This window comes from Zonotrichia albicollis, chromosome 16 (assembly GCF_047830755.1).
Source record: "Zonotrichia albicollis isolate bZonAlb1 chromosome 16, bZonAlb1.hap1, whole genome shotgun sequence".
NCBI classification, from domain to species: Eukaryota; Metazoa; Chordata; class Aves; order Passeriformes; family Passerellidae; genus Zonotrichia; species Zonotrichia albicollis.
In genome coordinates this window covers 7,260,818-7,288,490 of record NC_133834.1, presented here as the reverse complement: position 1 = coordinate 7,288,490, position 27,673 = coordinate 7,260,818, and the positions used below count along the sequence as shown (strand labels likewise).

The following is a 27,673-nucleotide window of genomic DNA, read 5'->3' as shown; positions in this document are numbered from 1 at the left end:
CGGCGGCGGCGGCCGGGAGAGCATTGTGGGTAGGAGGAGGCGCCGCGTCCCCACGTGCCGGCTCGGGGGCCACCAACATGGCGGCTGCCTGACCGCTGCCCCGCCGCCACCGACACGGGGAGCGGGGGAGCGGCGCCGCCGCCGCCCTCCCGGCCCGCACACAGGTACGCCGGGCCGCGCCGTTTTTGCGCCTCCCGGGGCGCCCCGGCGCAAGGGACCCTGCGGGCGGTGGCGGGGGAGGAGCGCGGCCTGGGCTGGGGTGGGCTCTGCCCGTCCCGGGGGGACGGCGGAGCCGAGACTGCGAGGACTCGGCACAGCGGGGGCGCGGGGCCGCAGCGCCCTGACAGGACCCGGCACGGGCCGGGGTGCGTGGAGGCCGGGCCGGGTCCGGCCGCAGCCGCGGCCCCTCGGCTCCCGCAGCAGCCCCGGGGGGTGCCGGCCGCTCCTCCGGGGGCTGTGAGCGGCGGCCCCGCCGGTGCCACCGGGGAGGACTCGGCGCACCCGCCCCGGAGGGCAGCGGCTGCCCCTGCGTGGCACCGGCTCTGCGGGGCCGCAGCCCAGCCGTCCCGTCCGGGGGGATTCGCCTCGTCCCCGCGGTAGGGGCGGCTCGGGCGGTTCGCTGTGCCCTCTCCGGGGCCTTTCCCCCAGCCCAGCGCTGCCGGGTCAGGGCAGGGCGGGCGCCACGGGCGCGGAGCCGCGTCCGGCGGGAGCGCTGCCCGCGGGGAGCACGGGACGGGCACCGCGACCTGCCCCGGTGGTGTCACACAGTGACCCCTGCTCCGGCAGCACGGCCTGTGCCGCACACGGGGTGAGGTGACAAAGTAAAGAAAGGTTCGTGCTTGATGCGTAACCTGGTAAAACCCCAAAGGTGTGCTGCGGTGACATCACCTCCAGAGAGAGGTCCTGCTGCAGAGGAGCCCTCTTGGCTTCACTGCCAGGGGATGACTGTGCAAAGCTGCTTGCAGGCGATGAGAAAATGAAGCAAGTAATTGGGTCAAAATGGTAATTGCCATAAATGTATGGAAGGTGCTTTAGCTTCTTCTGGCAGGTTCCATTTTACTGTGTGGGCCACCCTGAGCTGGAGGGCTGCTCTGAGCCCCTTCTTCTCTGAGCCCCGGGTGCCAGAGGTAGTGGTGGTAGTGATTCAGGAAATGGCACTTTTTCCATGCTGCCGTTTCAGCATTTATACTTTCAGGCACTGATCCAGCAGGAATTCTTGGCTTTTCTATCACATTGCATGATTATATGAAGAATATTTCAGGTTTCAGTGTTAGCACTTTGGTGTCCATTATTACTGACAAATTTAGGTAAAAATGAAATACCTGGAGCATTTCTTACAGGCCTGACTTAAAGTCTGTGTGTCAAATTATGTGCAAATTTGCAATTTATCTTCTTACAGATATATTTAAGTCTTTGGAAGTAAAATAAAATTAAATCTCTAATACTCAAATGCCTTTCTAAGCTCAGAGTGAGATGCAGGAATCAGTTGCTTCATCACTGATTTTTACAGTTCTTTAACCTCAACATTTTTCTTAATTGGTTCTACTTTGATGGTGTTATGGGCAGCTAATGAGCAGTTTCATGGATTGGTCCTTGCATTGGTGACTTTGCAGGAGAAAGGAGAAGATTTATATCTCTTGCCCTCCTGTGAGCTGATAATTCACATTATACTTTGATTTGCACCTTAAAGGAAAGTCCTTAAAACAAAAAGGTTCTACCAAAAGAAGTTTGAACCTGCTGACCATATTTGCTGTCTTTTAATGTTTGATTCCATTCTGTAACTCCTGTGGTGTCATAAATATATGTATATGAGAAGTGTGGAAATTAGCACTATGTATGCATATATCAGACATAGGATTGTGTCTGCATGCCTTCCTTCTGATTCAGAGGATTTCTTCCAGTTGCATGAGTATTATAAGTTGTGCTGGGACACACTGCTTCCTATTTATAGATGTGTCAGTCTCACTTTCCAGTAAAAGGATCTGTAGTCATGCTTTGTCTTTACAGGACTAAGAGAAAAATGTAGTTTCTGTAACACAGCATTTCCCCTGAGTAGTGACAGGTGGAATCACAAAGAGATTTTGTGTATAATTGCACAGGCAGTGTTCAGTGTGGGGCCAGAGACCAGACCCTTCAGGCTGAGCTTCTCTGTCCCTCCTTAGCCCAGGGAATATTGATTTCTCTTCTCAAAAGTGCAATACCGTTCTCAGAAGAGGGAGAAGGAGCCTAGCAGATGTTTGGCATGCAGGCTGTCAGGAAGGGAAGGGTGGTTCCCGGATCTCTCAGGGTGTGAGGAAGGAGGGTTTGGACCCAGGTGTCCCACCTTTGGGTGTTTCCACGTGTCCTCACACACCTTGGGCATCCTCCCACCATCAGCTCTGTGCTGGGTGCAGGCTGCAGTTGTTCCATCTCTGCAGAGCTCTCAGGTGTTGGGACACCCGGGGACATGAGCAGGGAAGGCAGAAATGGAACTGACAAAGCTCATTTCTCTAAAACATATCGGTGTGTGTTTCTGGGAGGAACTGGATGCCTGATCACAGAAAACCCTGATATCAGTCAGATATCACATACTCAGGGTTTTGCTCACAGCCCAGCCTGTGGTTAAGGTACTGGCTTTTTGCTGTGAAGGTGTTCTGCATTTCTGCAAAATAGCTTCAGATAGGAATCTGAAATACTGAGGCATAAATTTTCAAATACAAATGTATGGTACAAAGACCCTGGGACGTGCTGGTGCATAAGGAAATGGAGAATGCCAGCTCAGTACTGGGAGGGGCACTTTTTTGGTAGCAGAGAGTCTGTAACTGAAAAATAGGGAATTATATTTCTAGATGGAATGGCAGAAACACTGTAAGCCTGAATGGATGTTAATAACACTTGTATCCAGAATGTCTAGCCTCTCTGAAAGGTTTCTTAGATACCTCTGTGTACATTAGTGTGATATTTGAGAAGCCTATATGTCAGCTGAAATATACTGAGCTGCCTAAATTGTGTGGTGGCTGAGTATTTGAAAAAAATGCCATTGTTCCAGATGTAAAATGGATACTGAGTTCCTTCTTTCCCAGGTGATCCTGGATGCTGCTTGTTTCTCCTCCTCTTCCTCCATAGGAGATCCAGAAAGAAGTAAGCTGTCCTCAAGGAGTGAGGACAATCATGAAGAGTTCTTGAACACAGATCTTGTTTCTTTGCCTGATCATCTTTGTTGCTAAAACTTTCCTTGGTCAGTTTGTGAGAGGTCTTATTTTGTTATGCCTATCTTGACCAGTACTGGCTGATTAACATAACATTGTTGCAGTGACATCCTGAATAATTTGTAAATCCTTTTGTTTGATTTCAGCAGGGAAGAACTATTGTTGATTTAGCTGAGAGATCATTTTTTATTCAGAGGTCTGAACCAGGCACAGCACTGACTCCAGCGCTGGATTGAACATAATGAACTTTTGTTCCAGAGTATCCAGTCCTCAGTTAATATCAGAATCTTATTTTCATTGGGGTTGGTGTAGTTATGAAGAAAAATCTGTTCTGCTGGTTTTGGAGGACTCCAGGAAAGGCTGAGCAGGGTGTTCTGGAGCTCTCATTTAGCAGTGCAGTCTGAAGAGTGGCAGGTCAGGAGACAAGGCTGCAGCTTGCCAGGGAGATGGAATCAAAGTCAGGGCATTCCCAGACTGGAATATCTGAGACTGGGACCCTGCAGGGCCAGCTGTGGCTGCAAACCAGCTGCTACCTGTGTGTTACTGTTACACAGTGTAAAAAAGATACACTTTATGCAAGTGCCAAAGGCTGTCTTTCCCTCCTTAGGGCTCTAGTTCAGGGCTTTCTTAGTAACTGCAGCTTTCACACAAGTTATAGCAGTTTACCTATTGTTGAGTATCAGGGACCTGTTCATGCAAACACATACATTCCTTCAAAATAGAGAATAAACAGATTATCGCTGAAAGGAACCAAGTTAACTTGAACAATACTTTGGGCTGCATGTGGTATGTGACACAGATGAAATGATTCATATGACATTCCTGTTTTCTTTCAGGTTGTGCCAAGGAGTAAGCCAAGAAAAAGCTTTGTTTTATCCTAGCATGGCAAATGAAGAAGATGATCCAATTATACAAGAGGTAAAAGTGCATTGTGGTAACAGTGATTGTACATGAGAATTTGTTATTATTTTTATTACTACAGTTCCCAGTATTCTTACAGTGCTGAAACAATGTGTCATCAACATCAGTGATTGTCTTATAACCAATGGCTGGGGCTGTACAAAGAATTATGTTGTGTGGACCATGGTATCTGTTTTGTCAGAATATCTTGGCAGATGCAGCTCAGGTTTTTCACCCTTTGTAATCTGTCCATGGCAGAAGAGAAGGTGGGGAATTTGCTGCTACCATTGTGTGCTTCCAGTGAACTCCATTGCATGTGTCTGGGAGCTGAAAAAATTGGAATTCCTTTGATGATCTGTTAAATATGAATCTACAGTGTTCATGCCTTCTGCTGAAGTAAGGAGTTGTGTTCTGGGTCTGGACTTCTTTAAAGCACCACTTTAAGTCCCAAGAAATAGCCACAGTGTCTTGTCACTTGATATTGAGTTTACACACCAGAAGCACAAGGAAAGGCAAATCCATAGAGGGTGAAAAGCTACAAGAAAAGGAGTGGCAGTTGTCAGGAGTGTATCTGAAATGGCAGCTTCCATATGTCTTATTCATGAAACATCTGTGCATTTTCAGTTCTGATGGCCAAGTGCAAGTGTTGAACCAGCTTGAAGATCTGGGTGTCCCTTGTCTAATTTAGAAAGATTTTATAAAATACCAGTAAGGAACTTTTACCTTTCAGTCGTGCTGCCAAACTGAGAACTTCCTCCTCTTTCTATAATTGTGATAACAGATTTGCTTCATATCCTTGGAGGATAAAAATTCCTCTTTCACATTTGTTTGCCAAGTTTCCTTAGAGAGGAAAAACAGCTCGAGCCACTGTCTGCTGCCTCTTTGTAGTGGGATTTTAGGTTTGGTTTTTAAAAAGGCCAAATGTAGAATTTCATGTCAAATTCAGCAGAGAGGAAACTTCTGACAGGAGAGTCACGAATCTATTTTATGTTAGAGTTCATAATGAAAAGCTAATGTCAGTATTTGAGCTCTAAGGGTTCTACTTTTATTACAGCTGGCATCTGATGAAAGTTATTTGTTTTGCTTTTTAGATTGACGTGTTCCTGGCCAGAAGTCTACTGGAGAAGCTCTATCTGTTTCAGGTATTTCTGTTAACTTTTATGCAGTGATAGTTTGTTTAAAATAAATGCAAAGAGCATAACTTAATGCTTTAGTCTGCCAAGGTCTGGGATACAGAGAACCTGTTTGGGTGTCATTTTGGAGGCAGGAGTGAGGCTGGTTGTGCTGGGGTCTGTGGGTGTGCAGACCTGGCAGCTTTGGCAGGATGGGAGATCTCCCTGGGATCCACACTGTCCTCTCTGCATTCCCATGTGGCTGAACCTGGCTCTGCTCTCCTGATCAGCAACATGTGGTCTGTACTTTCTAAACTAACATTTACTTTGATACCCACAGATATTTTACTTCTATTAACTCTACAGAGAGTTAATGCTGAGGGATAAGGTTTTCTTTTTGTGCTGGACTAATGTGTTACAGGTTATTGTGGTGTGTGAGGGGCAGGAAGGGGGCTGTGAAGGGACAAAAGCAGAGGGCTGGGAGGAAAACAACAGACTTTCTAGGTCGTGTTCCCAAATCCCCTGATGACTCACAAATCAATCAATTAATGCTTTTTCTGGGTGTCTTGTCTCTGAGATCTGGCAAGTGAATCTGCGTGTGAGGGGACAGGGGACTTTGAGTTGATTTCTGTGAAATTCTTTGATCTTTGAGAGAAGAGGGGTGTATGAAATGATCTGTTTTGCAGTATCCCATTCGCCCAGCTTCCATGACCTACGATGACGTTACACATTTGTCAGCGAAGATAAAACCAAAGCAGCAAAAGGTTGGTCATCATTTGAGTCCAGTCTGTAAAAGTTTTTTTATGATGTGCAGAATGTACTTAGGAAAAGCACATTATGCTCTTGAGCTGTTCTAATCATGCAGCTACTTGCAGGACCAGATCTCTGTGCTTGAAGCTATGAAGACTCTTTTACTGTGTCTATAAGGTAGAGTTTAGAATAAAAGTTTATAAATCATGGTGAGAAAGCCACTATTTTAACAGAAAACAGAATCACTCAGGGAAACGTAGTTACTAATGATAATTCAGTCTGTGGATGCTTGTGTGAAAAGAGCTTGAATCAAAAGGTCTGTGCAGTATTCAGAGAAGGGTTGAAGAAGGATTGGGCCTTGGAGCCATCCTCTGTTTCAGTGTCAGTGCAAGTCTTGATTTCTCTCTTGCCTGGCAGTGAATCATCAGGAGTCCTTTTGAAATCACTGGGGCAGTACAGGTAAAGTATAGCCAAAGCCACAATCATTGCACTAGCTTGCAAATGTGTCCCAGAATTCTGGCTATTATTTTACAATATCTTATTTTAAAACTGCAGCTGTAAATGTCTGTGTTACTTGAATTTGGTTCTGGGAAATGGTTAAGGGAAGTGCTTTGGTGAACTTTGGAGTTAGAATGCGTGTTTTGTTCATGAAGTCTTTTATTTAATTCAGCAAACATTTGCACTGTAAGCCCTGTACAAACCTTTGTAAATATGCTGTCTCATCCAGGGACTTGAAACTAGTTCAGTTTATGAATAACATAAAGGGAAAGAAAAAATAAGATCGTAGCTGTGATACACAAATTTATAAGGGCTTTGACACACCCTGAAGAATATGCTCTGTATTGTCATAGTATATAAATAGAATTATTATGCAGCAGGAGGCTTATTTTTGGACATTGGTCTAAAATGTAAAGCTGTAGTGGGGGGAATAGTTCTTCTTACAACTAAAGGTTTGGAGCTTTTTACAATGCTCTGACAAGTGAAAATCAAGAGTAGCTGAAGTCAGTGCTGAGGGCAGTCTCAAATCAGCAGAATGGAGGCCTTTGCCTCTGAAGAGGACAGAGTTGTATTCTTGGTACCAGACTAGAAGGAGATCCATCTTATGAGGGATTCTGAATGGTTCCTTGGTGATGGGGAGGCTTGAATGAGGTTGCTTATGCACCTGATCTGTCCTGATAGTAAATTAGACTGATAGTGTCATGGAAGGAATCCAGCAAAGTGAATGTGTATTTCAGGGCTGCCTAAAGAACTCTGCTTTTTCTGATCCACTTGTGTACATGGGAGTTTTTGTATCTCCAGCTTGTTGTTAAAATGACCTCACTGTACCAAACCCACCTATATGCTGTCCAGCTCTGTGTGAGATTGGCCCTGTGGATTTGAATGATGCTGCTTATGTACTTAAATTTGCTGTAAACCTCTGGAAATGTTAGAAAGTGCGGGGTTGGGTTTTAATTGATCTGTTTGAGGTTGTGCCATGGTAATTAGCTGTCTTTCCCTGGTATTCTTTAGGTTGAACTGGAAATGGCCATCGATACTTTGAATCCGAACTATTGTCGCAGCAAGGGAGAGCAGATCGCTCTCAACGTGGATGGCACCTGTACAGATGAAACCAGCACCTATTCCTCGTAGGTGTCCTCTTTGCCTTCCTTTCCTGTCTGGGCTGAGCACAGACAGCTGTGTGTCCACCAGTGGCTGCTTTGTACACTCTTCTGTAGCAAGCATTCTTGAGAGTAACCTACATTTTTGGGGTGCATCATAAATTCAGATTTGCGGATAGAAGTGATGGATATTTGTCTAATGTGGTTGTTGAGAGTCCATTTTGGGAATTGGTGCTTTCAGACTTTTGGCACGTGCATGCCACATTGCCTGTGGAATGCCATCTCACTGCCCTCCTCTGTCTGCAGGAAGCTGATGGACAAGCAAACTTTCTGCTCTTCCCAGGCTGCCAGTAATGTTTCCCGCTATGCAGCTGCTGTTTATAAAAAAGGTAAGTTTCTTTTGCTTAACCCTCCCAGGGGAAGGGAAACATATTCATTTCAGTGTTAAGATAAGACCTGTTTATCTTTTTTTTGGCCTAGTTTTAATTGGCTGATGGGTCTTTAAAGAAAGGAAAATTTTCCCTTATCAATGTCTCAAGAGTCCTTGAGTAGGTCTAGCAAAATTGTAAATATCATGTAAAAACACCCTGGATTTGTAGATGCCTCCAGAATCTTAACAAGATGGTGGCCTGAAATAATAGGCACTTGTAGCATGAAATTATCATTATTATTTATATTGCTTTCTTAATCTAATTATGTCTGTCTCGTTTTCCTGTTCTGCACTTTTTGTCCCACTCTTGACTGCCCAGGCCATCACAGAGTTTTGGTCTGGTGGTCATTTGAGATGACAATATGTAGATTGTTTTCAGTGATTACTATTTTGCTAGGGGTCTTCTAGACTGTGGATCAGGCCTGTGCCAGAATGTGGCTCTCTACAAGATCTGGTTTCAACACAAAAGGCAAAATTACAGAAACAAGTCTTGATCTTTCATATTCCCTTGTAATCCTGAGCACTGGCTGAATTTTTCACGTCAATCCTTTTTTACGTTTTGCTATATTAAATATTTATGCTCAATTGAAGCTGTGGCTTTACAGAGACAGGGAGATAATGAAAAGTTGTGTCCTTGTGCAGTGGAAAAAATCAATTTTAACCAACATTAATTCTCTTTTTCAGGTGAACTTCACTTGACTCCACTACATGGAATTCTTCAGCTGAGGCCAAGCTTCACCTACTTGGACAAGGCTGATGCAAAACACCGAGAAAGAGAAGCTGCTAATGAAGGTAAATTCTCCACAATTGTATTTTCTGAGGGGAGGTGAGATACAAATACTCTATAATGTGGCTGGTAAGAGTCATTCTGTTTTGAAGGTGTTTGTTCTAACAACACAGTCATTATTATCCCATTTCTTAGATTGTTTCACTGATTTTCGTTTTTTTACCTAAATGCTTTTATGGGCACAGTGTGAGGGATTGGCAGAGGGATGGGAGTGACAAAGGGTGATGGTGGGCACTGTGTCCCCACTGCCACTGGGAAGGCCATGGCAGCAGGATATCTGTCACAGGAGCAGTGTGCTGCTGTCACACATGGCACAGTGTGGCAGGCTGGGATTGAACCCATGCCTGTGGAGTTCTCAGTGTGCTTTCTTCCTGCATGGGCCCCCAGACCAGCTTGGGCTCTTGCACTGCAGTGGTGTGTTCACTTTTGTGTTTTCTGGCAGGTGGTGATTCATCCCAGGATGAAGCTGAAGATGATGTTAAGCAAATTACTGTATGTCCACATTTTCCTTTTTATGCTGGTTCAGGCAACAGTTCACAAGAAAGTTTCACTTGTTTCACAAAGTTTCACAAAGTTGTCAGTTCAGAATGAAATGAAAGGACAGCAAACCTCAGCTGGTCCTGCTGACCTGGGCTGGGGTGGGGGAGGCCAGGTGGGCTCACCCTTGTTGCACAGGCATAAAGATGGCACTGAGAGCAAGGGGTGATTCATTGGAGCTGGGGCCCTTAGCTTGGTACTGACACACCAAATCAATAATGCAGATGGGTTTGGGTTTTTTTCAAGGGTTTTAGGGCTGTTTTGAATGATGCCCAAATCTCCTAGGTCCGATTCTCCCGCCCTGAGACCGAACAAGCTCGGCAGCGACGTGTTCAGTCCTACGAGTTCCTGCAGAAGAGACAGGCAGAAGAGCACTGGGTTCACCTGCATTATTATGGCTTGAAGGTAGGGGGGTGCTGGCTCTGAGGAGGCTGCCTGGGCCTGAAGGCTCAGCCAAGTCCAGAACCATTTTAAATCTGGGCCCATGGGAATCAGGGAATCATCAAAAGAAGGAAGAGGAGCTCTGTAGGCTGGAACAGACCCTGAAGGGCTCTGTATCTCCTGCTGGATAATGATTTGGAGTTTCCACATTTCAAAGCTGAGAGCTGGACAAATATAAAGGGGGTGTCTGAGTGTAAGAATCACTTGGGTCTTGGATTATAAACTGGACTTTGTGAAAGACTTGGGAAACCCATTCAGTCAGGTGTAAGAAATCCTGTTTGGCTGACTTGGGCATGTCTGTCAGGAGGTTTCAAAGGCACAGCAAGGGAAATGTTCCCACATCACATGAACATTATACAAGGAAGTGAAAGCAGAACATCAGGTAGCGAGGTGGAACATTTGAGTGGTGGAATGATGACAGGGTGGTCATAGTTTGGAATGAGAAATCAGCTCTCTGGCATTCTGTGTATTTTCAGTGTGTGACAATGACTCCTGTTTTTCCCCTGTTTCCAGGATAGCCGTTCTGAGCACGAGCGCCAGTATTTATTTAGCCAAGGTCATGGCCTTGCTGAAAACACAGAATTAATTAAATCTCCCAGGTAATAGTTTGGTGGTTTCCTACAGAAATGGCATTAATTAGTTGGAATTGTTTTCAGAGTAATGAGCAGGTATATTCTTTAAAAATCTGCTCTTTGAAAATCCTATTCATGGTAAAAGTTGAATTGTTTTAAAACACACAGTAACAAACTAGCTTTCATCTTACTGAGGTTGCTTTCTTTGTTTCACTATACCCTTGAGATTAAAACCTCTTGTTTATACTCAGGGTTGTAGTTTCTTGTATGTTATCACAGCCCTACATTATTTGGACTGTGAATACTGCAAAGGAAAATTAAAACAAAATTAAAACAGGGTGCTTCTCTGTCACCTGGGACAGCCATGGCCCAAGTAATAGTGAAGTGGCAGTCTGGGCCTGGTAATGGTGTTGGCATGTTTTTCTTGTAAATCAGTAAATCAGTGATAGCTCTTCTGAAGAGGCTTTTGGATCTGATTCTTTCTCACAGACACTGGTAATTGCATGGGTGGGACAGAAATTTTGCTTTTTGCTGGCCTGATTCTCTCTGTGTGGAGTTTCACATGACCCTGCTCATGGCTGTCAGGGCAGCTGTGTTTAATACATTTCCTTGTGCAGATCCTCTGTTTGGACACCTCTGCTGTACAAAAGAGCTGGGATCCTGACTCACACTTACTTCATACTCTCACTTTGGGCAGATGAATGTCAGTAACTTTTACTAGTTCTGAGGAGGTGGGAGTGGAAGGGAGAGCTCTTTTCAGGCTGATGTTTGTAGATTCACACAAGCAGGTTTACTCTAAGTGAGAAATTATTGTACTTAAACCTGGTAAGTCTCAAGACAAGCATTTTAAAGAATGTGTTTCCTTTTCTTCTAGTGAATATTTAATGATGCTGATGCCTCCAAACGTAGAGGAAGAGAAGTAAGTGTTTGTACATAGTGTTCAAAGTCCACATTGGCTGGATTCTCTTTTTCATGGGCTGCAAATCTGTTTATCTGCAGTGAGAAACCAATGGCTCCAAGCAATGTGCTTTCTATGGCCCAGCTGAGGACTTTACCCCTTGCTGATCAGATCAAGATCCTGATGAAGAATGGTTTGTAGCTTTTGTAACACATTTGCACTTCACTTTGTGACTTGTAGTTGCCTCAGATAAGGTGCTTTCCCCAGTATTACCAGTTCTGTCACCCCATCAGACAGACTGTCTGGCTCTCTGATTCTCTGAAGAATCTAAATCCCAAGCCTTTCCCAAAAAAGAGCAGAGACAGCTGATCTGACTGTTGATACACTTGCCAACAATTTACTCTTAGAAGAACTTCTAATTTGATGATAGCTTCCTGGATACACATTCAGCAAGTATCTCCTGGAATGGGGGGTTCTGAGCATGTACAGCCTGCACTTTGGCATTTTCTGGGAAGTTTTTAATGGTTCACACTTAATGAGTGTCACCTAGGAATTTGATTTTGTCTCTTCAGAGTTACTCTCTGATGAGAGCAAATCCTGAGGGTTTTACCTCAGGAGTGGCCTGCCTTGTCAGGTATCTCTGCTTACAGATATTGCCAGAGATATAGGTTGGGGGTTTTTTAAATTATTGTTTTATTAATATGTTAATTTGTGAGCCAGTTCAGCCAGTCAACTCTGCTGTAACACTAGCAGCTACTTTAGAATATATGATGCCTACAGCACAGGGGGGTAAAACTAAGGCTTTACTTCTTTCCCCAAGATAAATCTTTGCCCGGGCACACGCTGCATCCCCGTTGCTGGGTGTGTGGGTGCTGTTCGTGACTCTGCGTTTGCCTTGCAGTGAAGGTGATGCCGTTCGCCAACCTGCTGGGTCTGCTGGGCTCGGGCACCGACCCCACGGCCGTGCTGCGCTGCGTGCAGCAGGTGGCGCTGCTGGTCCAGGGAAACTGGGTGGTGAAGAGGTACGGCCGGCCCGCCTTTGTCCCCGGCATCGCGCCGGGACCGCCCCGGTTCTGCCCCAGCATCGCCCCGGGACCGCCCCAGCATTGCCCCGGCAGCCCTCGGGACCCCCGGGCTTTGTGTCCCCCACCCACGCTCCCAACTCGCAGTTGGAACCTTTGGTTTCACGTTGTCTGTGTCTCAGTGCAGCTGTTCCGTATCCAAAGGGTTGCTGTGAAAGGATAATGCCTTAGTACCAGTCACCAGGTGGGATTGTGGCTGAGCAGTGATGTAATCTGTGCATCTGAGTTGTGACAGGTTTCTGATGTCTGCACTCATGTTCTTTTGTGAGAGAGCTGTTCTGAGTTCTTCCAGAGATTAGCATCAAATAGAGACACAGAAAATTAAACCAATGTCAGCTATAGTATTTCTTAGCAAAATTCAGTCCTGTAGGGATCTCTGTGCAGTCCTGTTGCTGCTCTTGTCAGCTGAAAACTACCCTCAGTAAATCAAGCATGGTGGTACTGAGTGTACCACATGAATTGGAGTCTGTATCATCCTGTTTATTAGGATAGAGCATCCTATTGGGAACTGAAATCTAAAATGCAGTATGATTTTTTTTACCTGGGTGGGGCCCTGCATGCAGAGGTTTACAGTCTCTGGAATAGCTGTGTTAAGATGAATGGCATCAGCTGCCAGTGCAAGTATGCCAGCAGGATGTTTCAGCTATTGTGGTGCAGGCCTGTATTAGCAATGTGACCAGCTTTTACAGCAGCCCTGCTGTCCCTCCAGCTGGTACAGGAGGAAGCTGGGAGCAGCTTAAAAGACAGCATGTTAGCATTCAGATTGTTCTTAGGTTAGAGCTGATTCTTTGCTGCTAGTCTGAGGAGGATGTGAGGATCTTTAGTGGATGGGGTGTTTGAGCACAGAGCAGCACACATCAGAGCTTTGAAAAGAGTGGGGACCCATTTCTTTGGCCTGGGTAGGATCAAGATCATGAACCTGAGGTGCTGTGGGGGCTTGGAGAGCCTGGTAACACATGTCATCAGCTGGCCCTGCAAGCAGACAAGGACACAGACACAGAGTAATGCTGGTCTCGGGGCTGTTGATTCAAGTATGGCATTTTGTAATATTGTTCTGTTAAACCCTTGATTGCTGGGAAGGAAATAAAACTGTCTTGCCTGTACATCAGCATTTGGCTAAATGCTGCCTTCCAGGCTGCATACCAAGTTAGCCTAAGCACTTCTTAGGATCATTCTGGTCTTGTTTACATGGATCCAAGGGAGGGTAGGCTTTGCAAGAACAAAGCAGAGCTTGTAGCTGTGCTGCACACACCTGCTTGCCACAAGGCTGTGCTTTGCTGGTCTAAGCCTTTCTGCACTAGTGTAATTGCAGCAGTGTAATTACACCAATGTTAATGCCTTTAATGAAAACCACGCTTTGCATAAAGGTGTAATTTAACTGCAGAACAGGGAGGGCATGTTTGTTATGTTAGTCTTCACTAATGCCCATTTTTCTGGAGTACCTAGTAACTAATTTCTCTTCCTTTTTAATTAACAGTGATGTTCTCTACCCAAAAGATACTTCTAGTCCCCATAGTGGAGTTCCTGCAGAAGTGCTCTGTAGAGGGAGAGATTTTGTTGTAAGTATAAAAGTGTTTGTTGCTTTTAATGAAAACACAGGTGAAGCTTGCCTGGGAGGCCACAGCATTGCAAAACTTTTCTGCTGTTCTGCAGGGAGGTGTTTCCTCCAAGGAAGTTGTTTGTGCTTTAATCCTGAAGGTGTTGTTACAAGTCTGCTGTGGGAATGTTGGTGTAGGCTCACTTTGTGTCTGCCTGGCAGGTTCAGATCATCTGTCATTAGCAGCATTCATCCTTTCTAGCACATGCTGCAGAGCACTATCACATTGCCCCCACCATTCAGTGTGGGGCTTGCAGAACAGCCAGGACTGGATAATGAAGTGCTTGTTTCTCCAGCTCTATTTCCAAGGGCTGAGGACTGAGGGCTCAGGAGGGCAGTGTGGGTAAGCCTTGTGCTCCCTGAGCATGCACTGTTGATCTTTAAAAAGGACTTTATTCCCTAGGGCTGCTAATCAGTGTTCCCAGGCACCTTTTGTGAGCAATTGCTGCACATGGAAGTTGAAATGAATATGGGTCTTGTAAACACACACATAACCACAGCAAAAAGGAACAACCTCTGCATTGTGTTTATTTTCACTAACCATGGAAAGAATTAAGGTCCTAAGTGGTTCCTAAGTTCATAATCAGTTTATGGCTTCTGCCCCAGCAGAGCAGCTCTGCGTGCACAGCTCTCATTTGTTTCACTTAGGCCTGAGTGTTTCTGCAGAGTTTGTTCTTGAGGTTTAGCTCTGAACAGGAGAATGCTGTGCAAGAGACTTTAAGGGTATTACAGCACTACTGTAAGATCCAACTGATGGTGATTGGAGCTGACTTTTCCTCGTCTCTTGATGTCTGCCCAAGACACTGCCAGATGGAGACCTGGATTCAGGTGTGACCCAGTGACATAAGTGTTCAGGACACAGCAGATTAGGTGACACGTCTTGTGTAAAGTTCAGGGACCAGAATTATTGTGCTCAGTTAAGTAAGGGATATTGTTTTAATATTTAGGATGAAAAGATACATTATTTTCATTTGGATTATGTCAAATATACCTTCCATGAGAAATGGATCTGTGTTGATCTTAAAGGCAAATAATTTGCTGATTAATACTACAAGAAGGAAAAAGTTTAAATGTTAGAAAAGATCAATATTTCTGGCTTTCAGACAGTGAGAAATGTGTGGTTTTAAGACTCAGAAATAGTAGTTAATGCTGTATAGGATCTGTGGAGAAAATGTGTTCTAGCTTAAAAAGTGAACTTTATCTCCCTGTATTTGTGCAAAGTAATTAATAAGTTTAAAAAACATTTATGGACTTCTTGTGCTTTAAAACAGAAATGCCCTGTGCCCTCAAGTGAGTGGATTGGGTTTGTGTGTTTGTGGGCAGAAAGAAGCTGAATGGGAGAGAAGGAGGCATGGATGGTGTTGTAGGCCAGGAAGAAATTGTCAGTAATGAGATTTTGGATTCTTAACAACATTATTAATACACACAGACTAAAAGAGGCTGTGGCTTATTTCATGGAGACTGGAAGAAATGAAAGGTCATGTTCAGTGTTCTGCCCAAGTCCTGTCAGCCTGCTGTGCAGAGCACCTGGCTGTGCCCTACCTGGGACAGGTGTGTGAGTGACAGGACAGTTTGGTATAACTGTTAGTGACTGTGATGGGGGTGGAAGAAGGGCACAGGCACTTGGTAGGGGCTCTGTGCTGCTGAAGGGCAGCAGCCATCAGCCTGCACAGGCCCCTGTGTAAGAGTGCATGGAGAGAGTCTCTAGGCTGATGATGAGGTGTGTGAGAAGTGACTTCTGGGGTCCCAGCATCACTGCAGTGGTTTTGTTGGGTTTCTTTTGTTTTGAAACTGAATGGAGTTTGAGTTCAAGAGATTCCTTGTAGCTTTTGTAGTCATAGGTTTGCCAAGGCACACCATGGACTCCCAAAGCTTTTGGACCTGTGTTCATGGCCCTTGGAGGACAGAAGGAGCCAGAAGATGTTTTTCCTCTGGCTGAGAATCACTTACTTCTACATTCTTGAAAGGAATGGGGGTTCTATTTTTGTAGTAACATCTCATTGCTACAACTTCAGTGAAGCTACTGCTACATGCAGTTGTTAGGTTTTCCTCTTTTGTTCCCTTCTAGATGTGGAAGTTCACACAGGACCGCTGGGTGGTGAGAAAGGAAGTAGCAGCAGTTACAAAAGTGAGTGGATTCCTTTTCTTCCCAAATCCAAAGGTGGTGATAAGCTGGCCAAATGTTGCTGGGCATTGTGTGGGTGTAGATGGTGGGTGCTGCTGTGAGCCTTCCTTCTCACAGTGCCTGCTCTGCTCCCCATCTGGAACAGGTACAGATAAGACTCTTTCTAGAGAAAAACATTCTGAGCAGCTCCCACGAGCTTCCACAACTCCAGACCGGCCTTGGAGCTGAGGGACTGGAATGCATCCTGTCCTCTGCTGTGCTTTGGTGGAAAGCTGGGCACATTTTGAATTGAGCTGACTGCAGGGGCTCACACAGCCCACAGAAGCTGCTCTGCTTTGGGTGTCTCAAGAGCAACTCTTTGTTGGCATTTGCAGTTACAATACTGAGTAAAAACTTTAAAGCAACTCAGGCACCTGAACATTCTGTTAAAAGTAGCAAATGAATGAGAAACATTAAGTCAAAAGGACAAACCCTAAATTCTTTAAATGCACTAAAATGATGAAACATGAGTCAGTTTATGCATGGACCATCTATTTTTGGAATGTAAGAACCAGTGCTGCATAAAAGCTGGGCATGTGTAGGTGCAGCATGTCTGGCCTGCAGCTCTAAAATAAGATTAACATTGTAGAATATGCTTCTCTTCCCCATAGAGCCTTTTCATCTCAGTTTGGAAACTCCCTTTTCTTTGTAAAACATGCCATGAGCTATTTGACTCTGGGGTGATTAATCACCACGGCTCTCTGAAGTCCTGGGCCTTTAACAGTGTGTGAAAGTGTTGTGCTGCAGAGCGGGATGAGCATCTCTGACTGAGCTGGGTGTGTGCCCAGGGAGCTGCTCTGTGCCCACAGATCAGCCCAGCTCTCCTGCCTCATGCACAATGCTCACTGCTGCACTGTCCTGGCTAAACTGACTTCCATGCTATTTATGCTTTTGCTTTTTCTTTCAGCTTTGCCCAGAAGATGTGAAAGACTTCCTAGAGCACATGTCTGTGGCAAGAATAAACAAAGGTTGGGAGTTCATGCTCCCTTACGATGAAGATTTTGTTAAGAAGCATCCAGATATAGTTCAGAGGCAACAGATGCTGTGGATGGGCATTCAGGCCAAGTAAATATTTTACTGTATTTTGGGGAAAAAGCTAAAAGCAAAGAACTGTTTAGTACAAGGGTTCTGTAGACACTGATAGATAATGTGATCTGTAGTGCCTCCTAGTCCCTCCCTCACAGTGCTCAGTGGTGTGGTGGGAGGTGTTACTGCATCCCTCAAGTCATTCCTGCTTCCTGGAGAGACAGAATGTTCCAGCTAATGGCTAAAGCTGGCGTGGCTGCATGCAGACATAACACCTGAAACTCTCCTGGAATATTGTCTTTGTCTTTCAGATTAGAAAAGGTCTATAATCTCTTAAAGGAACACTTGACACCAAAGAAACAAGAGGCACAATCAGGTAAATGGAATTGTGCTTGGATCTTGCTGAAGCACTTGCATGTATTCATCTGCCCATCCATATTCCTGAGTGGTGTTTTGGAGTTCCTCTGTGATTTTGAATGTGGTGGAGACTGGTTTTGTTTAATGTATTTTCTTTCTTACTGTTTTCCTCTGGAATATTTAAGACAGATCTTGGTCTATACTAATGTGACTGAGGTTGGGGTGACACCAGCTACTGTGGCATCCTTGTAGCAGAGCCAGGAGGAGTCTGTGGCCCTGGGGACTTGCTGTTTGACACTGTAAAATCAGCTGGTTCTCTTACCCACTTGCTCATTTAAGGCAGCTTGTGGGGTGTAACCAGCTCCTGAAGGGAGGACAGACAGAGCCAGTGCACAAATAATTCTCACCTCTCAATTTAATGTTAATGCAACTTAATGTGAGTGAGGTGATTTTTTACCTCCCCGATTTGCAGGAGGCTCTCTGGTGTGGTTGAGGGCCAAGCAATTACTGGAGAATGTAATGGCAGGAGGCTGTAAGGAGGTGTGAAGCTGTCTGCTTTTGACTTCCTCCTCCACTATGTTTGCCAGTGAGAGTATTAAAGTAGCTGCTCCAAAATCCTAAAAGATTGTGAAAACTTGCAATTCCAGAGTTTTAGCTGGACATTTGGCTTGGTGCCAGACACTGGAGCAATTGAGCAGTGTGAGCGGAACTGACAAAGGAGCATATGAATCCATTTCAATAGCCTGTGTCTGATGTGCTCAGAAGGATTAGTGAGCCTGACAGCAGGGAAGGTAACAGCATGTGTGCTGGGCATGCCTTTGCCTCAGACACTGCACTCCTTGCTTTGGCAGGGACTGGGCTCCTCTGCTGCCAGCACAGCCCTTCCTTTCCCCTTTGGATGGCTGGGTGTGGAGAGGGGAGGAAGGGCAGGATTCCATGGGAGAGAGCTCCGTCCTGTCCTTTCTCCCCATTACTGTGTGCTAACACCAAGCACAGGGTCTGAGCCTGTGGTGCTGCCTCTGGCAGGGGCTGCACCAGCCCCCACCAGCCACTAGGGAATCGAAAAGACAAAAAGAAGTGATGTTGGACAAAGAAGTATTTGGGTCACAAGCAGAGATGTGTAAGCAGTTTGTATCCTGGTTTCCTGAATTGTGGAGAAGGCCCTGGTGATTGAACAAACACACTTTGCTTTGGATTCTTTGACTGGAACACCCTTCCCCAAACATTTGGCTTTAGAAAAACACACACTGCCCTCAAAAATCCAGCAAAATCCCACAAAATGTAAAATCTAATCAACAGACTGGGTTTATTCCTTAGATTTCATAAGCAGATGATGTTTCCTGGTTTAATTTCATTGTGAGCCCTGCTGTGATTTATGGTACCTTTTGTTTCTTACCAGCTCATCCCTTGCTGGTTTCTGGGGAGCAAAGGGTCAACATGGCTAAAGCAAAAGTCAAGCAGAACTTTGGGCAGCTGGAGAAGGAGCTCCAGAGGCAGAAGGCAGAGATGAAATCCAACGAGAGCTCGGCCAGGCCGGACGTTGCCAACATCCGCATCAAGGAGGAGCCTGTGAGCCTGGAGGAGCCCATGGACACCTCAGCCCACGAGGGGCTGAACAACGGCCTGGTGAACGGCCTGCACCCAGCCCAGGGCCCCCTGGACCCTGTCAATGGCCACCTGCCCGGGGGCTGCATCGACAGGGTCGCCCAGGAACTGAAGGCCTTTGTGTCCTCCACCTTTAAGAAACAGTTTGTGCTCACCCTGAGTGAGCTTAAACGGTTATTTAACCTCCACTTAGCCAGCCTGCCTCCAGGACATACCTTGTTCAGTGGCATTTCAGACAAAATGTTACAGGACATGGTGTTGGACACTGGCTGCAAACAGATTTTGGTGCCTGTAAGTATGGTTATCCCTTGGTGTGCTTTGGGGGAGGGATTGGAGCGGGGGGCAGTGAAACATGAGATGTGAAATATTTGTGTCCTGTGCTGATGGACCAGAAGGAGAGATGTGCTTGGATGTGTTGGAGCTGCTGCAATTCTGTCTGGGCTCCTGCTGCTGGCAGGCTCTGCACTCTGCCCTGTTGTCCTTGGGACTCCATTTCCTCATCCCAGGTGCTGGCCCATGGTGATTTGCTGTCCCAGCTTGCTCCTGTTAACGTGGGCAGTCCCAGATTCCCATCAGCTCTCCTGGAATTGCACAAGCTCCTTCCCTCGGGGACAGGGACCCAGCTGCGGGGGAAAGGTGACATTGACTGCCTGGGAGCAGCAGGGCACACCCAGCAGAGCCTCTGGGAAGCGACAGAGCCCGTGTGCAGCAGGTTCCCTTGGCCTCTCTGTTTGCTCTGGGCTGTGCAGAGGTGTCTGTGTCTTTGTCTGCAAGGAAACAATGTGGGTGATTGCGTGAGACAGAGCAGGGCTGGCAGACTCTGCGTTGCTGAGGAGAGCAAAGGGAGTCTGGCATCATGGGAAAGAGCCTAAAAGGAAATTAATTTTACAAGACATCTGGCACTGCTGATTGGGTTACAAGCAGAAGGAGCTTGGGAGCAGCTGCCTTTGGGGAGAGAGGAGAAGGAACATGTGAAGTGCTCAAAGGAGCAGGAAGCAGGAGGGCTGGGAGAGCCTGGAGCATGGGAGTGCTGGGGGCAGCAGGAACGTGTTCAGTCGTGTGCAAAGTACATGTTGTGGCACCTGGGAGCCAGGCAACAGCCTGGAAATGTCACAGGGAGAGCACCAACTGTGGGGCTTGCTGCTTCCTCTCCTGGCAGTTCCCAGGTCCCAGGGTGGTGCCTGCCTGGAGCTGTCTCAGTGCTGGCCAGGCTCTCCCCTGCACCTGCTGTGATGTGTGAAAGGTGAACAGCTGAGATCATCCCTGCTCTGCTCCTCGGGGCTGGGGCTTGTTTGCTTTGGAAATTTGAGGATTTTAGAAATCCACACGAAAAGTGAAAGTGAGATCGTTTCTCTTTTCAAAAAGCAAAATAAAATCCTGCTGAAGAGAGGTGGCCAGGAGCTTCCTTCTGTGTGGAAAACCCTGCCACAGGAGACCTGCAGAGGTGCAGAAGTGGTCCCTAGAACGTCTCTCAAGGAGACTCCTGCAAGTTTTAGTTCTGCTGACTCAGAATTTGCTGCAGTTCTTGTGTATGAGCCTGAGCTGCTGGCAGCAATGTAAATCACTGCCCTGAGCCTGCCCTGATGCTCTGTGCACATGGCAGAGGTGCTGGGGCTGGGTTTCCTCTTTGCATGGGCTCAGACACTTTGGTGTTTCTTGATTGTTCCCCTGGACAATTTTGTCAGAACCCAACAAGGGCCTGAGCTCAAGGGAAGCCTGGAGGGTTGCTCAGTGTGGGATTTCATAGTTACTCATTAGTTTTCTGTAATTGGAAGTGCTTTGGTGATAAAAATCAATGATCTGAGGTAATTAAAATGATGTTCTTTGGTGGGTGAAGACACTCTTGGTTTGACTGCTTACCTATTATAGAAAATGTGTGGCTGAAAATGGCAATTGAGACCTTACCAGGGAAATGCAGGATCTGTTACAGAGCTGACCAACAGATAAACTCACACCAGCAGGCTGTGAGATAAACAGCATTTGTGGGGAGCAGAGAGGCAGCTGAGGCTGTGGGGATGCCTGCAGGGTGCTGTGCTTGTCCCTCATCAGGTGTGGGGGAGAAGCACAGGTCAGGAAAGAGCAAATCCTGAGCTGGTGCAGCCATAGGAGAGGGGACAGACGGAGGAGAGGAGCCCTGGGCAGGCAGGACTGGGTGCCTGAGCCTCCCTCCCTCCCCATGGAGGTGTCTGGGCAGGGCTCTGGCTCCGGGGCCCTCACAGCCATTTCCTGCTGCCTGGGGGTGGCTGCTGCTGCCACAGCTCCCTTCCCATGGCCCCTGCAGTGGCAAGGTTCTGCCCAGGGATATTGAGGATATTTTTGAGGCCTCAGGAAATGATGTAACTGTGTGTAATGTGTGTGTCCTGCCTGGCTGGGCTGAGGGAGGGGAGTGCAGCCTGCACTCACAGAGAGCCCTGCAGGCTCTGCCAGTGCCAGGCTCCCTCAGAGGTGAGATCAGCAGTTTACCTTCAGGATTTCTCCAGCTGATAAGGTTTTTTCTGGCACTCTCAGCCCCCTCCATCTGGTGTAGCTCTAACTGAGGCTGCCTGGCAGTGGCTCAGGGCTGAGTGAGAACTTCCCAGAGCTCCTCCCTGAGAGGTTCCACTTGAACGTGGCAGCCCTGGGGCAGCGTGGAGTTCATCTCCCAGGAGCCTGCACTTGCTCCAGGAGCTCAGAGCAGGAAGGGACACAGGGCAAATATTTTAGAAAGGATTTTAAGGTAGCAGAGAACTGTATCAAGGTGAGGCTGGGGAGATCAAGGTGACATAAACCAGCAAAGGGACAGCAGATGGCAAGGCAGTGAACTGTCTGTGCTGTGTGTTTCTGAGGAATCCCTGGTGGCATTTCCCACTCCAGGCTGTGTGACAGGAGCAAGCAGGCAGGGAGTGTTGGCTTGCAGCAGTTTGCAGAGGGAGGCTGGCTGGGAGGAGGAGATTCTGAGTTTTTCTTCCCAAGTATTGTGTTTGTTTGGAGCCGTTTCCTGCCAGAGTGGCTGGATAAACACAGCTGTGGCTGAGGCAGGAGAGGTTTGCACTCCAGGCTGTGCTGGCTCACTTGTGGGGCCCAGCACGTTGTGCCTGGGTGCTCCCAGTGCCCTGCTGCCCTTTGCCATCCCTGCTGTGGTGTGTGGAAGGAAGCTGAGTATGTGATTTTATCTCTGCTGAAAACCTACAAGAGAGATTATTCCTCAAAAGCAAGTGTCCTTGTGGGAGGAGAATTATGTCAGGTGTTGTGAGCCTCGTCAGCCTGAATCCTGGCTCTAAACCAAGTGTAAAACCTTCTGATATCCCAGCCATTTGGACTAACCTGCAAGTCAAAGCTGCTAATCCCACTAGGCAGCTCCCACTGGACAGAACCCTTCCCCTTTGCAATAAGATCAGAGGCAGAGCATGAAAGGAATGCTGATCCTTTCACTCTGTGATGCACAAGTCTTCTGGCTGGTGAGGGAGGCTGGGAAGAAAGGTTTGGTTTGTAGCAGCAGCCAGGACTGAGGGATGCTGGAACAATTGGGACTGGCTTGTTAGCTTTTCATAGATGATTGATTTAGGTCATCTGGGTGGTTAGCAAGGAATAAATCGTTAGTGACAGACAGGAAGAGACATGTCAGAGTGAAGGCATATTCCAGCAGTGCTCATTAGTCACTGCTCCAAGGGGAAATGTTAAGGCAAATGGATGGTGTTTTATTTTTTTAGGGGGAGAGGTAGTTGTGCTCCTTCCTGTCTGCAGGGGTGTGAGGCTTCTGCCTCAGAAAAAATGAAAGTGTTTCTCTAGCTTGGCACGTGGGGGGAAAACAAAACATGCAAAACCACTGTCACTTCTGGAGCCTGAAATGAGCAAAGAGCTGGTTCAGCGTCCCTCAGTGCTCAGTCTGAGTGCTGGGGCTGCAGTCTGCCCCAAACCAGAGATGGCAATACAGCGCTTGTCAGTAAGGCTCATTTGGGATTGGTGAAGCAGATAAGTGCAGGAAGAAGTGAATCTGTAAAAACTGACACTGTAAAGGTAAAAACTGCCAGAAGGACCCTGCAGTGCACTTGGTGCTCTCAGCTGCTGTGGATGGTCTGGAAGCAAAAATTGCTGACAGGAGAAATCTACAGATACCTTGCCATGGGATACCCTCAAGGTCCAAGCCCTGGGATTGTTGTGGTACATGGTGGTCAACTCTCCACCAGTGGGAAACTGTCCCCATGCACAGTTCATGGGATTCCAGTGTGTCCAGCTGTTCCCTTGAAAGCCCAGCAGTGGCTGGAGTGTGACAGATGTGGCACCAGTGCCCTGTGCAGGGTGTCCCACCTGAGCAGAGCCATCAGTCAGACCTGGGCACGTTGAGACACCCGAGGGTGCCATTCCCTGGGTCACAGCTGTGACACAGACCGTGATTCTGCTCTGGCACTGGGGCTGTGAGAAGGTGCTGAGCAGGCCCAGGGCAGCCAGAGCCAAGGCACCCCTTCCACTGTGGGGTGGGACAGCAATTGGGTTTTTCAGCAGTTATTTTTCCATGGCAGCCAGAGCTTTGATTCAGTAATGGGTGTCCAGGGATACAGTATCATGGAATCATTAAGCAGAACTCATTAAATAGCTGGTTATTTTTAACAGCCTCTTGTTCTCAGTTTCCTCCACAGACTGCTGCCTCACCAGATGAACTAAAGGTCTATGCACTTTGGGAAGCTGGTGACACTTATGATCAGGTAAAGAGAAAATAAATGACATTCCCCCACTATATTTTTATTGAGTGTTTGGCATTGTTTGCATCTATGTTTCTGGAACTAGTACACCAGATAGTTTTTCTCTTTCTCTGTTGGTATTTTCAACACCAGCTGTTTCTAGCTGAAAGGAAGCTCATAACATGTTGGTAATCATGTCAGTCTCTCAGTGGCTGTTTCTGAACCTGTGAAAAGAAAGGATTCTCCAGTGCAGGCCTCAGACCAGGATCCAGTGCGAGGTTTTTTTCCTTTTGATGGCAATGCAGCATTAACCAGAGATTACCAGGTGTATCTGTTGTATCTGTTTATACTTAAGAGTATGAACTGATTGCAGCACATGTGAGCATCTGCTGAGTTCCAGCTCTGACAGAGTGATCAAGGTGAAATGCAGGTGGGCAGTGCAATTCCCAGCTCCGTGAACTGAGCACATTTCTATAGGACACAGGCAAGAACTAGCCAACCTTTGCCTGGAGTGATGTGCACTCCCATGCAAGCATTGGAGAGGAATACCTTGCAATGCCTTCCTCAGTGTGTTTTTGTACCTTTGGGGTGCCCCAGGTCACAGAACAGGAGCAGGAGTGGCCACAGGGTCTGCAGGGACCCCTTGGAGGATAAGGCACTGCTGGAGAGCAGGAACATATGGGATGTTTTCAGGATTATGAAGCAAGAATCCTCTGATGTAGTTCAGGGAATGTTTAGTACAGACTGAGGCACCTGCAGTTTTGATAGAAAAGCAGGAATAATTGGTCTCTGTGGACTTACAGTGCATTTTCTTTTAAAGCATCGCCAAGTTTTGCTTGAAATCTTTTCGAAGAACTACCGAGTGCGCAGGAATGTCATCCAGAGCCAGCTGAGCCAGGAGTGTGGGGAGGATCTCAACAAGCAGGAGGTGGATAGAGTGCTGAAGGTGAGCTTCTGTTCACTTTGGGTTTGAGCCAACTAATACATCAGTTTTAATGCTTGATTTAAGCAAAGGATTATATTTTACCTTGAACTGACAAATGATAAGGATGGTAGAACAGTTGTTGTTGGAATATGGACAAAGCCTGTTTCAGCTTGTTTTCTTAAAAATGCACTTGTCTCACTCTGTCTTCTTTCCCTCCAAGGAGCAGTGGCTCACACATTATTTTGTATTATTGCAACAAATCTCTCTGTCATCTCGAAGCAGCAGAGAATAGAGGGTAGTAAATGTGATACTTGAGTTCTTTTTAAATAATGCAGAATTAAACATTAAGGAGGTGGGAGGGCTCTGCCCAGTGCTCTGAGTTACCAACTGACTGCTGCTGGTTAGTGCTGAAGAGCATGAGTGCCACATGTTCAGAAGGAAGTGGATTTTATTCTCTAGCAGGATGTGCAGCTTTGCACAAAGCAAAACCCTGGCCAAAACCAGCAGCCAGAGTAGTAGTTAACACATCTCATTGTAAATGTTTATTTAAATCCTTTCATCTCTCTTTGAAGATGCACCATTTACTTGCTCAAGAAATTTAAGGTATAAAATACAGACCACACAGGCCATGACTTTAAAAGAGATGCAGGATGGCCAAGCAGAAAGTTGCCAGCTAATGTAATACTTTAATCATTGTGGCTGGGCCTTTGCTCACTGTCACCCACTTCAATAAGACAAGTGCTTAAGTACTTTATTACATTGTGATCTGCAAATGAATAATAGCATCTTTGAAGAACTACAGATCTGTTGCTGTGATAATAAACAAACTGGTCTTGCTTGAAAGAACCTGACCGTCTTAGCAGTGAAATAAGCTCAGACATTTCTGCCTGCTAGACAATATTTCCTTTGGCTCCCTGTGCTGGGGGATTTGTCAGTGACTGCATGAGCTCAAGTATCAGCCCTCCTGGAACATCTAGACAATGTACTGGCATTAGTTTTTCATGATGCTGTTGCTACAGATAACCTATTTCTAGAAAAAATACTTTCCCCTAAGTCTTCAGGCACTGTTTTTATGTAAGTCAGTGGGTGACCAGCCTTGTGTTGTGGCAGGCTTTATTGCCTTGAATACATTTGTCACAGGACTAAGGGAAATTACCTTTGTTTCTGAAATAAAACTTAGAAGTATGATTTAATGAAATGGGAAGATTCTCTGGCTTCTTTAAGCCACAAGAGATTGGATTCCACTTGAAGTGAAATTGGTTTTGTTGACTCCTATTTCCCCACCTGCCTGTGCTCATTTTTATACACAGAGGAACAGACTGACAGGGTTTGTATTTTTTGCATTTATAGATTTTGCAAACCCTCTTTCTAACCTCTGCTGTTTTTGTTAAGGATGAGCCCCAAGACTTCAGAAACAAAGATACATTTAAGCTCCACAGCCTCAGTTCTGGAGTAGTACTTGAGCCTCTGTTGAATTACCTAAGAGGAAGGTTGGAGCAAAAGAAAGGGAAGCTGTTAGCTCAGAACTCCAGGGACTTTGTGCTCACCTAATAGAAACAAGGAAATGAGCCCCAGGACAGCCCCATTCCTGTGCTGCTTTGCTGAGGCACACGTGTGGTCACAGCAGGGCTGAGGTTTGACACTTCATTATCATAGAAAGGGTTTCTTAAAAAGCTTCATATCCAGTGACTGCCCTCACTCTCCTGCTCTGTCCTGCTGCTCCTCTCAGCCTCTTTCCCCTCTTTCCCCTCACTGCCCTGCTCCTCCAGCCCTCACACATCCTTCCCTCCCTCAGCTGCTTCCCATGAGCCCCAGGTTCTCCCCCAGGAGCCTCTGCTGTTCCTCACTGCCTGAGCATCATCTGTCCCGCTGTGGCTCTGTCCTTTGGGATGGGGACACCCTGTGCCCTGGGGTCACACTCTCTCTGTGCCCTGGAGAAGGGCTTGTTCACTGATCATGATTATTGTCCCAGAGCCAGCCAGTCATTCCCAAGGCTTTATGGACTTTAGAATCATAGAGGCTTCAAGGTTGGAAGAGACCTTTGAGCCCATGCAGTGCAAGCATCGATGCAGCAGCAGCACAGTGACCAGGAGCCATCAGCCAGCCCCATGCACACACCCCTCACACACCTCCAGGGTGGTGCCTCCCACGGGCCAGCAGCCTAACAGAGCCTTCCTTTCCTTTCCTTTCCCTCTCCCCAGGACTGCTGCGTGAGCTACGGAGGGATGTGGTATCTAAAGGGGACGGTGCAGTCCTGACAGCGGGCAGAGGTGTCGGTGGCCTCGGGGCCGCAGGAGGAGCCCCAGCGGGCGGCACAGGCGCAGCAATGCCGGGGCTCGGCAGCCAGGGCGGGAGCTGAGCTGCCCTGGGGTGGGGCAGCCCCTGCCAGCCCAGACTCACAGTTTGCATGGCCTCGAGGCGCAGAGCCGCCGAAGGCACCGTGGGACCCTGGCTGCAGCTTGATTAATCTGGGATTTCTAATGTATTGCAATTCTCCTTCTGTTTCGTTATGACAAAATAAAACCATATAGTGACACAGACATGATGGAAAATCATGGTCTAAAACTTTATTTTGTAAGTAATGCCAATAAATTAAATTTGTTTACAAACATCCCAGTTTTTGTTAAATCCCTGGATGCTCATACTTTAGTGTGAGCATTGTCATAGCCCTTGCAGCCCTCTTCATAGAGAGCAGGTAGTCGTGTTCATGGGAATGTCAGGCCTGGGAGGGGGGAACAAAATCACTGTCTGTGAACTCTGTACTACATAACCATTGTTCTCACCTGTTGTCTGTGAAATGAGTTATCTGGAGAAGCACCTACATCTGAGACATGGGGAACAGCTACTGGATTTCTTCTGCTGGTGTGGGGATGGTTTGAGGGACCTTGTGCATTACTGTATGTGACAGAGCAAGGTAAGTAACTGAGGGCACCCTCTGGAAGGCATCCAGCTGTAGTTACCACACAGCAACCATGTAAAACCTCTATTTTGTGTAATTTTTAAATAAAATTTTATCTCAAAGGTCAATTCTACCCCGCCTTGTATT

General features: G+C 46.8%; 1 protein-coding gene across 2 annotated transcripts; it reads left to right on the top strand.

Moving 5' to 3' along the window:
* The first annotated feature begins 6 nt into the window (after window positions 1-6).
* POLR3E (RNA polymerase III subunit E) lies at window positions 7-27,657 on the top strand. 2 transcript variants are annotated; one of them, XM_074552677.1, is made up of 21 exons: window positions 7-164; window positions 4,025-4,106; window positions 5,180-5,230; window positions 5,887-5,964; window positions 7,460-7,575; window positions 7,855-7,937; window positions 8,663-8,770; window positions 9,208-9,257; window positions 9,588-9,707; window positions 10,257-10,342; window positions 11,190-11,234; window positions 11,315-11,406; window positions 12,115-12,235; window positions 13,773-13,854; window positions 15,961-16,020; window positions 16,964-17,121; window positions 17,394-17,458; window positions 18,839-19,335; window positions 23,649-23,726; window positions 24,523-24,648; window positions 26,829-27,657. In XM_074552677.1, exons 2-21 carry the CDS (start codon window positions 4,071-4,073, stop codon window positions 26,883-26,885), a joined length of 2,109 nt encoding a protein of 702 aa, XP_074408778.1. In that variant the 5' UTR covers window positions 7-164; window positions 4,025-4,070; the 3' UTR covers window positions 26,886-27,657. The 2 variants fall into 2 exon arrangements, with proteins under 2 accessions (XP_074408778.1, XP_074408779.1); XM_074552678.1 differs by lacking the exon at window positions 26,829-27,657 and having other exon boundaries at window positions 23,635-23,726.
* Window positions 27,658-27,673: the final 16 nt, after the last annotated feature.